This window comes from Limulus polyphemus, unplaced genomic scaffold (genome assembly GCF_000517525.1).
Source record: "Limulus polyphemus unplaced genomic scaffold, Limulus_polyphemus-2.1.2 Scaffold4093, whole genome shotgun sequence".
Lineage (NCBI taxonomy): Eukaryota > Metazoa > Arthropoda > Merostomata > Xiphosura > Limulidae > Limulus > Limulus polyphemus.
In genome coordinates this window covers 57977-69759 of record NW_013669703.1, presented here as the reverse complement: position 1 = coordinate 69759, position 11783 = coordinate 57977, and the positions used below count along the sequence as shown (strand labels likewise).

General features: G+C 33.2%; 2 protein-coding genes across 6 annotated transcripts in view; both read left to right on the top strand.

Moving 5' to 3' along the window:
• The window catches only part of LOC111088594 (28S ribosomal protein S10, mitochondrial-like), a 31262-nt gene extending 29488 nt beyond the window's left edge, over positions 1–1774 (top strand). The window contains exon 4 of the mRNA XM_022399181.1: positions 1763–1774. Coding sequence (XP_022254889.1) covers positions 1763–1768 — 6 coding nt within the window. The 3' untranslated portion in view covers positions 1769–1774. The remainder of the gene's footprint in view (positions 1–1762) is intronic.
• LOC106470576 overlaps positions 1–11783 on the top strand; it is a 22570-nt gene that overhangs the window by 4021 nt on the left and 6766 nt on the right. For 4 of the 5 annotated variants that reach the window (XM_013931140.2, XM_022399179.1, XM_022399178.1 and 1 more), the window contains exon 2: positions 10199–10443. In XM_013931140.2, coding sequence (XP_013786594.1) covers positions 10224–10443 — 220 coding nt within the window. In that variant the 5' untranslated portion in view covers positions 10199–10223. Of the gene's footprint in view, positions 1–2108; positions 2158–10198; positions 10444–11783 lie in introns of those variants that run through there. The other variant, XM_013931137.2, reaches the window with a different exon arrangement.

Here is an 11783-nt window from a genome sequence, read left to right as displayed (position 1 = left end):
CGTATACGGGTAGGTAAAGGACCACCGTACTACTCTCTATTTGTTAGTACTCAACTACTAAATTTTATTTAGACTACTATTCATGTAATTATAGTCATAAGTTTGGTATCAAACTGTACATTATAATTCAAATTTTAGTACTATATATTACTCAATTTCTTAATTTGAAAACAAATATTATAAAAGACAATCATCAGTTTTTGTGTGTCACGTGGTATGTTGAATGCAGCACTGGTTCAGATTAGATGTTTGTGGAGTCAAAATACTAAGTCTGTAGTCTCATACAAATTAGAAACTCAAATTACTGATATTGACAGATGTTTTTGTATTTAATTCAAAGAGGAATAGAACAAGAGGTCATAATTTTAATATATGAAAAAGGAGCGGACATATCTAGTTGAGGCAGTTTTATGTCTTCATGAGAGTAGCCAGTATGTTGAATGAATGATCTTTTACAGATGTAGAAGTTATAACTGTACAGGAGTTTCAGAAAAGGGTTAATGAAATGTTATCAGGGCTGAATTAAGTGATTTCTGTTTTTAGAAAGAGTTTAAAAAGTAAGACATCCTTGATGGACAAAATACCAGTCAAGTCATTCCAAAAGTTTAAATAACTGACCAACATAATATTCTGTCAACAAAAACATTTAAGTTTGCATTTAGGGTTATATAAGTTAACCTTATTCATAGTATTTAAGTTTGTATTTTCAACCATTTCAATCTACCATTAAAATAGACAAGCCATATGAATACATTTTGAACAACTGAATCAGATCACACTTAATTATTTTAAGCACCAGAGGAAATGGGTACAAACCTTTAAGCCTATTTCCACCTCTGTATTGTTTCTAAGATGTTGATATCCTTTTTTTTAGTATAGGGACCTAAACAGTTATTTTTTCACCAGGCCTAACCAGGGGCTTTTATGATGCTACAAAAACCTTGCTTATAACTTCCTACTTCCATCATGTTTGTCATCTCATAACTTTTCTTACATCTAGCTATTGACACCTCGTGTATAAGAATTTGCTTATGGGGATGTAAACGACCCCTGACACATTACTTACACTACAGGGAGGTTTAACCTATCCATGGTTTCAACTCTGTCTAGTTGCCTTTCACCTCTCTTCATAGTGGCTTTTATTCCAAATATTTATGTGTATGATGGAGTTGTTGAAACCCACCATATAGTCAGTATCAAACTTTGTATAGAATAGGGGAGTATGGAAAGTGTTAAGCCAGTTCACTCCTACTTCAGGACTACTGTTGAGATGGGATTTTACATAACTCTACTTTGGTGATGTCTATACATTTTATCTTTCTAAATGTTCTGAACATGTTAAAGAAAAAATTACAGCACCAGGTTTGTGTCTTTCCTTGCATCTGACTTGTGCCTGCTGTCTTTAGTTGTGATAACCCATTGCACTGTCTCTCAGTATGAGACCTAATTCCAGATTATTGTGCCGAAGACAGTCCAATAACCATTTCAGTGTTCTTCGCCATGAGTTTCTCTTTCTCCATTTCTTCTATTGGAAAAAGGAAAAAAACCCTTGCTTTCCCAGTCCTAAACCACTGGGGAAGTTGATTTCAAGAGTTCTGTTCAAGCATGTTTTCTATAATGGATTCAGTTGAAAGCCTATATTATTGTTTGTAAGTCTGTATGCAGTTTTACGTATTTCTATTGCTTCCCTAGTATTTCTTTGGTGAAAATATTCTAGTTCTGCAATAAGTTTTATTTCTATGACTTTGTGGTACGCAAGTAGCAATGACTGGTTTTTACACTTTCAAACAGTGACAGTAGTTTTCATGTTCTTTTGTTCTTAAATTCAGAGACTTTAGTTGGACATATGTAGATTTTGTTTCATGAGCATTTGGTCAAATATATTTGTTGTTTTTAGAAATTATTGATGAGGTATTTTTGTTTCTTTATTTAGTTTAATTGAGAGTCTTCCAGTTATCTTAAAAATTGGTTTGCTTTGGTTGTTCTTCAATACTGTACATATTTTATTTGAGATTTCCAAATAAGGTAGACATATGAAGTGGATTTAATTTTATTTATCTGCATTATTTCCTTGGATTTGTTTATAACACAACTTTTTAATTTTATAGAAAAAACTGATTATATTGGTATCAAATCCTTGTGATGCAGCAACTTTATGTAAGTGGTTAATTTCTTGTTTGATTCCTTTTTTGTATGAGCAGATATTTAACATATGTCCAATTTATGTTTAGTAAACACCAGTTTTTTGGATGTAAATATGGTTTGATCTGTTGTGTGGAATAGACTAACACTGTTTGGTTTTGGTAATCTTCTGTTCATTTTTATTATAATTTATTTGACTAATACATCTAGAAAAGCATTTTATTGTCACATTTTTAGTAATGAAAATGTTAACATATGCATTATTATTCTTTAGAGACTAAAGAATGTAATGAGGAAAACATTATGATTTTGATAGTAAAAGTTATAAATCTTTTAGGACAAATGTTTTATGAAGTAAACTCATTTTGGTATAAAATTAATGTAAATGTTTTTCGTATAAATGATATTTTGAAAATTTGTAATTTTAATTAATTTTCAAATCTCATGAAATGTTAGTTGTATAGTGTAAATTTGGGAAACATTATGAGCATATCTCAGACTTTAATTTTCATAATATTAAGTTGATAAACTTTGGTTTTTAAGTCATTTTTTATTAAATAGTGAATGTTTTGTAATTCATATTTAAAAGTTGTAAAATTATTTATTAATTATACATTTTCATTTTAGTTTAAAATATCATTCAAAAATTAACCTGAGAAGACATTTTATACAGTTTTGAATAATAAATATATAAATAATATTTCATAGAAATGAAAGATGTATGAGAGACAAACTATTGATTGCTATCTATTAGATCATTCTATCTACACTCTCAGGTTTTTCATAATAAATTTATGTAACCTAAGAGATAGTTGCAAGATATTTTATGTTACAAATGCATCACATACCTGTAATTACTATTGCTCTTGTCTAAAAGGGACAATAAAAGCTTTTTAATTATAACAAATTCTAGGTCATCTTTAATTATTGGGAGATTAAATGGTAAAAAGTAGACCTGTATTATCTATTGCCCAGATTATATTGCAGCAACATTGTGATGGTGTTGCGCTATGATTATGGCCGCATTGTGATTTTATGTTGCAAGAAAGTCAGACTTTATGGTAGAACAAAATTTGTCACTACTTAATCTTGAGGTTATGGAAATGTTGCTGACACTACCCCTGTTTTGTCTGTAACAACTGGATGCTCTTTGACTGTCGAAGAAGTTAGCTTTATGGTTTATTGTGTTGTGGGTTCTTGAATGCCTTCTTGGCACTTTACCCATTGAGGACAATGTTCCTCCTACAAACCACTTTGTAGATTTGATCACTCAAACTTGGTCTTTACTTTCCCTTTCTCCTATGTCTTTATATTCTTTCATTCATTACTACATGACTCTCCAGGAATGTGTCATCATAGACTTGTGTACCTATTTTTAAATGCCTCATCTTCCACAACTCCAGATTTCCTTCACCATGGCTTATGGCTATACCCCTTTTCTGTTTGTGGAATCCCAATCCGCCCCCCAATGGCACAGCGGTGTGTGTGCGGACTTATAATGCTAGAAACCGGTTTTCGATACCCGTGGTGGGCAGAGCACAGATAGCCCTTTGTGTAGCTTTGTGCATAATTACAAACAAACAAACAATCCCAATCCATTGAGTTCTTTCTATCCACTTAGTGGACTGGTCCCCTGTCTCCAGTAATTTGCTGTGTGTCCTCTCTTTGTCTTCTATCTGAAGCTCTACACCATGATCCCAGTAGTTCTTCTTGGGATCTACAGTTGGTCCTTCTTAATACCTTGGTCAGGTTTTGTCTCCTGTCTTGTTTGGTTCCTGTATTGTTGGGACCTTCCGGGACATATTGCTCTTTCCTTTAACTTTCATCTTACCTTGTGAATGCCCTTACCCAGGACTACGCTTATCTCTTTTTGTATGTATATCCCCTTCATTGTCTTCTCTCATGTATCTCTGCATTGGTTCACAAAACTCCTTGTCAGGTCCTGTTGGTAGTACTTTTTGGCTGCTTACTTTTCACCAATTGGCATCCAGGTTACCTCCTCTTATGCCTCTATCTCAGTCACTCTTGCTTCAATCCCATGCATCTTTTTTTCATTCTGGAGTGTCATCCCTTTGTCTTCACAAGTAGGATTTATCCATTCCCTTGCTCTCCTTTAAATTTTCTCTGATAGTGTAGCCCATCTGTTATACTATTTGTGTTGCCCTTCTATTTTCTTTTTCTGCCTACAAAAGTGGTGGTGTTTTGCTGTTGGTCTGTCCACCACTCTCTACCATTAGGTTGTCCTAATGTTGCCTTCTTTTTGGCCTTCCTTAACCCAGTTGTTCGACTAAGGATTGTTGGTTTCTATCATTGCAGACTTTCAGGAGGCTATGTCAACTACTTTTCACCTTTTTTGCTGTGGTTCTGTTTTTTCCTTTCATACTCCTTCCACTCTGTTCTTGTCCTTCCTAATTTGTTGCCCCCCTTGTCTGCTTCCTTTGCTCAACTGGAACCTTGATGGGGTTCTACATGCTCTTACCCAGGCTCTTTTTTTACTCCTTGGCCACTTGCCCCTTATATCATCTCTCTATTAAAAACCTGTTTCCTTCTCCTTCTTGCTAGTGGATGTCATAGATCTGTTTTGTTGCATTGAATACCTCCTGTATTTTGTTTCACAGACCTTTCTTGCTTTTCTTCCCTGTCTGCTCATTTCTTCCTATGACTAGGGAGGCTTATGAGGAAGATTGTACCTTTTTTCCATGTCTTCTCCTACAATCTTGGCCCTCTATAATCATTCAGTTCAGGTAGTCAAGTGTTACTTGATATACATGGCTCAATTTTGTAGTTCCTGCAGTCGTTTATTCTAGATATAGGACTCTTCTTCCTGGGATCTCTCTTCCTCTATGCATACTAGATGCACTTGTCAGGTCATCTGGATCATTTATTCCTTCCTGGATGAAGATGCTCACAAGATGTATCCTATGTATCATTACATCAAATCCACATCTTGACTCCCTCTCTGGCTTCACATTTTTGATGACGCTTGGATGAGATCCTCCAGGCTGGAATGTGGACTATGCCCAACACCTTCGTCTTCCATTCTCTCTTTCTCTCTACAATCTGTCAGTTTTGTTTCTCTCAGAATATTGCCTCCTTATAATTGCCATTTTTCAGTCTTCTTACTGACTTTAATGCTTAAATGCTTCTTTTATTTCCTTACCTATTTATAATGTACTCCCATTCACTTCTTGAAACTTTTTTTGCCTCACAGGGTATACTTATTTCCCTAATCCTGCATCTAGTCAAGGGTAATGGAAATCAATAAACCTATTAACTTTGGCTCCCAAAGTGATTTCTCCAAGCCCCTTCCCTTGACTGTGGTTTCGCTAGATAGTAGATAGGGACAGTGGGAATCTCGTTAATCCATTCATGTGTGTCACTAATTAAATGATGAGGCATATGGCTACCTTGAGAGGGTCTGCCCACTTCCCTTATCACAAATGATGGCTTTTCAAATTAGGTTTTTCAGTAATCCATTACAATAACCTTAGTAAAAATTCTCAGCAGTGGTTAGGTCTGATTGAGTCTAGGCACCTCCATTGTCTACTCAATGTAAATTCTTCTCCCTCAGGTCATTGAGTGGAGCATAGGAGACCCTTGCCACCACCAGTTCCTAACTGTTGGGGTGGTCAACCTTTAAAGATTCTCAGTAGTTGTGTATCCCTCTGGAGAGAATTTGAGTGGAAAGTAGAGCAGGGCGGTCTATGTCAGTGTAGTGTAGGTCACCCCCTATTAACCCTACTAATACGGGCTGGCTGGGATTGTAACCATGAAAGTATCCATGTGAGTAATTCTACTATAATTTTTTTATAATGCATGAGTTTCTTTACAAAATTTTGCAGATTACTAGTAAACATTACAAGGATTTCATACACAATATATCAAGTTTTTAAATTAAGTATTAAGATTTTTTTATTATAGATTTGCTCGTGAATCCTTTTCTTTCAGAATGTTTACTGTCCAACATGCAAAGTAATTTTGATTTTAAGATTAAAAATACTTTTCTTTATCTGAAAATTGTCAAGTTTCATTTGTGTAATCTCTATATCTTTCTAGGTAATCATCAAACATTTTTTTAAAAATAAAACTTTATATTTAATCTGTTATTTTATCAATGCTAGCTCTGTATGGTGTTGGTCGATTTGCCTGACCTCGTAACCATCATAAAAAAATTAGGAAATCTAAGTAACCTTTTCTTTTTTGTTTTTAGAAAATCATTGCAAATTGTAACTAGAAACCACAAATGTTTATTCTAAGTAGCTTAAATCTCCTAACAGTATACATCTATTTATATTTATTAATTTTTATTTTATTGACCTTTGAACCGTGTCTGACTAAAACTACCCTGACACAAGTTGAAAATTACACAACGCACATGCAGCTCACTTTACCATATTGAACAGCCTAACACACAAGCAGCTGGCACGTATATCCCACGAAGATTTTCTTTCATTATCTTACTTAATAAGTTTCTATTTTTTACACTTTAGTTACTTTTATAATAATAAATATTGAAAACAAGTGAAAAATAACATATCTTGTAATTAAATATCAAACACTTTTATTTTCAGTAAAGCTTTATATTTTATTTGTTATTTTCTTTACTGTAACATTATACTTGATTCTTCAGGTTGTAGGTAAGTAACCAAAGTATACCAAAAATAAAGCTTGCAAATCCAAAATAAAAGGTATAGTATTGTTAGTACTGATCACAAAATTTCAAAGAACTTATATCTCACCTTTTCATACTTATTTTCTGTAGTTATTTTATTGCTAGCAGATGGCTTAAAAATTAGAAGAAACAAGATTATTAGAACTGTCTGTCCTTTTCAATACCGACAACTAATTTCCAAAGTAAATCTCCTGAGAGATTTTTCTAATCTTTTTACGCCTGTTTCTTATGTATATTCTACTGTTAGCGGCTGAAATAGAAACCTGTCGAATATAAAGCAATTAGTCATCGTTCATGTTTAGGTGTTACCGTACATTGAGTTCTTTGACACCTTCTATATCAATTACGTTTTGCAGCACAATTCCCAGAACTTTCTCTGTTTTAAATCCGCATCTGGACATGTGACCTCTTTGTTCCATACTGTATATATATATATATATATATCTGTGTCAGGTGGCTAAGAAACAAAATGAATAATACTCTGTCCTTTTCAGTATTGACAATGAATTTCCAAAGTAAATCTCCTGAGAGTTTCTTCTAATCTTTTAACACCTAATTCCTCTGTTTATTCTACTGTTAGCAGCTGTAGTAGAAACCTGCAGACTATAAAGCAATGAATCACCATTCCTGTTTAGGTGTTACTGTACTTTGTCAGGTAATATCAAATGAGCTTTTGCGGCACAATTCCCAGAACTTTCCCTGCTTTGAAAACACAGGATTTATCATCTTGTTGACAGTATAATGATTACAATGAAAATTGTTTAAAGTATTATAAAATGCTTATGCTATGGCTTTGTAGAAAGTCTAGGCCAATCCAATAAACTTGTTAGGTATTTTAATGTTGGTCGATAAGCGGATGTTTCCTAGAGTTTATTTGAATCCCGGCACTGAAAACATAGTGGATTAGGATTTATCAGCTTGTAAACACAGTACAGTAGTTACAAGAAGAATTTTCTAAAGTACTATATATATTTATGGTATAGCTCTGTACAAAGTTCTATCTGATCCAATATACTTGGGTGGTCAGGATTTAGTGGTAATATAGGTATGAAAGTGCTAATGAACATCCTGTTTTCTATTTTACCATACATGCATAGTTTCCAATATTTTGTAAGGTACAGTGAGGTTGGGTTACCATACAATTCGTGTGTGTGTGTATATATATATATATAATTATTATTATTATTATTACTATTTACAAGTAAATATTTATATTTCAGTTATTTTTCTTAAAGCATAAATGGTAAATAAAAAATATTTGGAAAAACAATGATCTCCACTACTTACGATGTTTTGAAGTGTTTTTTTTTTGTGCTTGTAAGCCATACTTGCTAACCCTCATCGTAAGTCCAACTTCACATGTCGATGTAGAAAAAAGAATAATTTTTGTACACTATATATATGCATTTTTGAATATTGAAAAATTATAAATGACTATACCGATACCACAAAAAATCTACTGTAATTTACCAGGCTTCCTAACTATGCTGTATTTGGGTAAAAAAAAATCTAATTTCTGTTCGGAAAATAGCATTGATCATAATACTTCAAACTCTCCAACAATATAAGAGCTTTTCTCTTGTAAACAACTTGGAAAAACTAACAGAATTATCTAGAGAAAATGTAGAGCTTTTGATTGGTTATAAACTTCTAAGTATAAAGAAGCAGGTGTAGATAAACAAATCTTCTCAAATGATGAAGTTGTGGGTGGAGCCAATATGGTGGATTTGATAAATATTATGATATCTCAGCAAATAGAAAAAGTAGGAGGTTCTTATTTTATGTTGTAGCTTGCCAGTATTGGAAATTTGAGCTTATAATTCATATGAAACTATGGACGTTGTATTGTGGGCAATCTGACCAAACCCAGAAAATGACGTACCATGTGACACAGAAAAATTTATATTTAGCTTCTTTTTTTTATATTTACTTTCAAATTAAGAAATTAACTAATGTATAAACTAAAAATTTGAATTATAATCTATAATTTAGTGCCAAACATATTGACAAACATTCATAAAATAGTAGTTCAATAAATTTTTGCAAATAAGTCTGCAAACATGATGATATGCCCTCTGACCCCGACCTGTCTTGATAGGGTTAAATGATATGCCAATTTCCTAGTGGTTTGACCAGCCAGATAAGGGCAAAGTGTTCTTCTCATGCAATGAGAAGGAATTTATTCCCTGTTCTTGTGCGTAAAGTAAGTCAGTTGTACAACAGAATACGTGCCGAACTGTATGGTCTGATCATTGTCCTAGCCACACTACACCTCAAGTCTAACCAGCCTGTTTGGGTGAAAAATGCTCAATTGGTCATGTCTCTTTTCACCCATCTCTGTGACATAGTAGCTCATTTTGCCTTCCTCCTTTCATACTTCCATCTGGGCAAAGGGTATATCCTGCATTTCAAGTGAGAAAAATGTTTTCTTTTACAGTGTCATTTCTCACGACAAGAAAAGGTCTTCTAGCTGAAATGCAGTTTTAAGTTTTAGTACAACGACAATTTCTAATTAGTAAGCCAGTTAATGTTACTTGATGTGGATAAGAAGAAAATGAGTCATTCCGGAAAGGTTGGGTTATCTTCATTAGACAAAAAAAAAGACGTTTTATGCTATTTTTAAGATTTAGGTCACTGAACCAGACCCGTGACCTGACTCAAGACTATGAGAGCCAATGTGGAGAAGTTAACTAATAAATGTCGAGTAAAATGATGTAGCAATGAAACATGCTTGAAATGTTCTAGATATGGTTGTGAATGTGATGGTTTAAGTGTAGCGACTAAGCTAAACCATGAGTCCAGATCGGATTAGGGAAGAAATTATTTGAGTATGTTCCAACCGAGATGATATACCAGCTGAATTAGAGATTCATAAATTTCTGCATTAACAGTGAAACATAGAACAATGGGTACAATTTTATCGTTATCCTCAAAAAGGGGGATTGAAATCATATATTTAAAAAAAAAGTCAAATACAACAGTCTGTTACCTTATGATGTTTTGATATACTTAACTTTCAAAATTAATAAATACAAAAAATATTGTGCCTGTTAAAGTATATTACTAACATTTTTATCACAATCTAATAATTTGGATTAATTGACTTACATATGTCTCTTGTATAAAGGAGGATTTTACATGGATTTTAAGGCATTTATTTAAGTTACATATTGCAGGTGTCATTGTAAAATCTACTGCAAGAAGTAATTATGAATTTTCTTTCACAGCTTTGTGTATCATGATGATTTAGCTATCTTGATTTCAGATATGGATTTTTTCAGTTACTCTGTCTTTCAATCTAGTGTTTTATTTTTTAATCTTTATAGAAACACCCTGGTAGTATTCCTTGCCTCATACTAAGGTTGTTTTCTATTGTTTGTACAGATATTAACTGCCACAAAAAATATTCATGGGTTTAATTGGCCACAGGCTGAGGAGATTCATACGAAGTAGCTTCCGACCCATACAACAATCAAAAGCAAGCACTTGGGATAGAAGACTAGGTTTACTTTACATTTTCTTTGCATGGAATGCATGTGGTGCTGTTATATATTTCGCAGCTACAGGAAGAGCAGACTGGGCAAAATATTATGGAGTAAAGCCCGAACAAGACCCTGATCCCTCACCAGGTACAGTTTGTTTATATTTTATAAACAAAAGAGATTATGATCTAAGAATTTGAAACTGTTTTCAGCAAATAAAGTTAAAAGTTTTGTTTTGAGAAATTAAGATACAGTCTTTTAGGTTATATTTAAAGTATGTTTTCAGTGTTTTGTCTAGGTTTACTGTTCAGATTTGTATTAATTTACTATATTTCCATCTTCATTATACAAGGTGGTCCAAAATTACTTTCCTATTTTAAAATTTAATAACTAACGAAATACAGCCATGCAGTTTTCAACATCTTGTAGTCCAATTCAATCAGTTTTTATTGACATGTCAGTAGACAATGAATCCAGAGGTCGCAGAATTGGCCCACCCCGACCCATCCAGCACCTTGAGCCTTTTCTTGCATGGTTGCCATCCTGACATTACTCATTGTGGTGAACAAAAATATGACAATAAAATCAGTTTGAGTTAGGCTACAAGATGTTGCAAGCTGCATGGTTGTATTTCTTTAGTTATTAAGTTTTAACATAGGAAAGATAGTTTCTGATAATATATCCTACCCATTCTCACAAGCTTTTATCGACTAATACTACCCTCTGTATGGGCAGATGTTTGTTCGCCACTAGCCTTCATACTCCCACCTACCCTCATGTATTCACATCTACATGCTATCAATCGAATGATCTTGCAGCAACCCTCCACCAATAGGAGTGCGACACAATGCCTATATATTTCTTAGTGAAGTATTTTTAATAAAATAAAATAAAGAATTGTCCATGAATATATTGAGCATTTGTTTTGAACAGTCCTTATGCAAAGTAATTTTCATGTTAAAATAAAAAATACTTTTCCTCATCTCAAAAATCTCAAAATTCCTTTGTGTAATCCCCAAAACCTCCTAAATACATTTCAAACGTTTTTTTTTCAGTAAAACTTTATAGTTTATCTGTTATTTTCTCTACCTTATCTCAAAACGGGATCAGTAAATTCGACGAACCCCACACTACCCAAAAAAAGAATTGAAATAAACCTAAATTACCTTGTTTTTTCTTTCTAGAATGACTTCAAATTGTAACATGAAACTACATTCGTTTATCCTAAGTAGCTCTAAGTTCATAACAGTAAACATCTATTTATAATTACATTTTATTGTTTTATTGTCCTTTAAACTTGTTTAACTACTGTTCGTGCTATTATATGTTGTAAATAACTTGGGGCACATGCAGCTCACATTATGCTAACAAACTACATTACCCATGAGCTACTCGCATGTGTGCCTCGTGCAAATTTTTATTATAATATTATTATTATTTATTTTACCTAATCTAATCTTAACTAACCTAAAAGGATCCCTATTTTT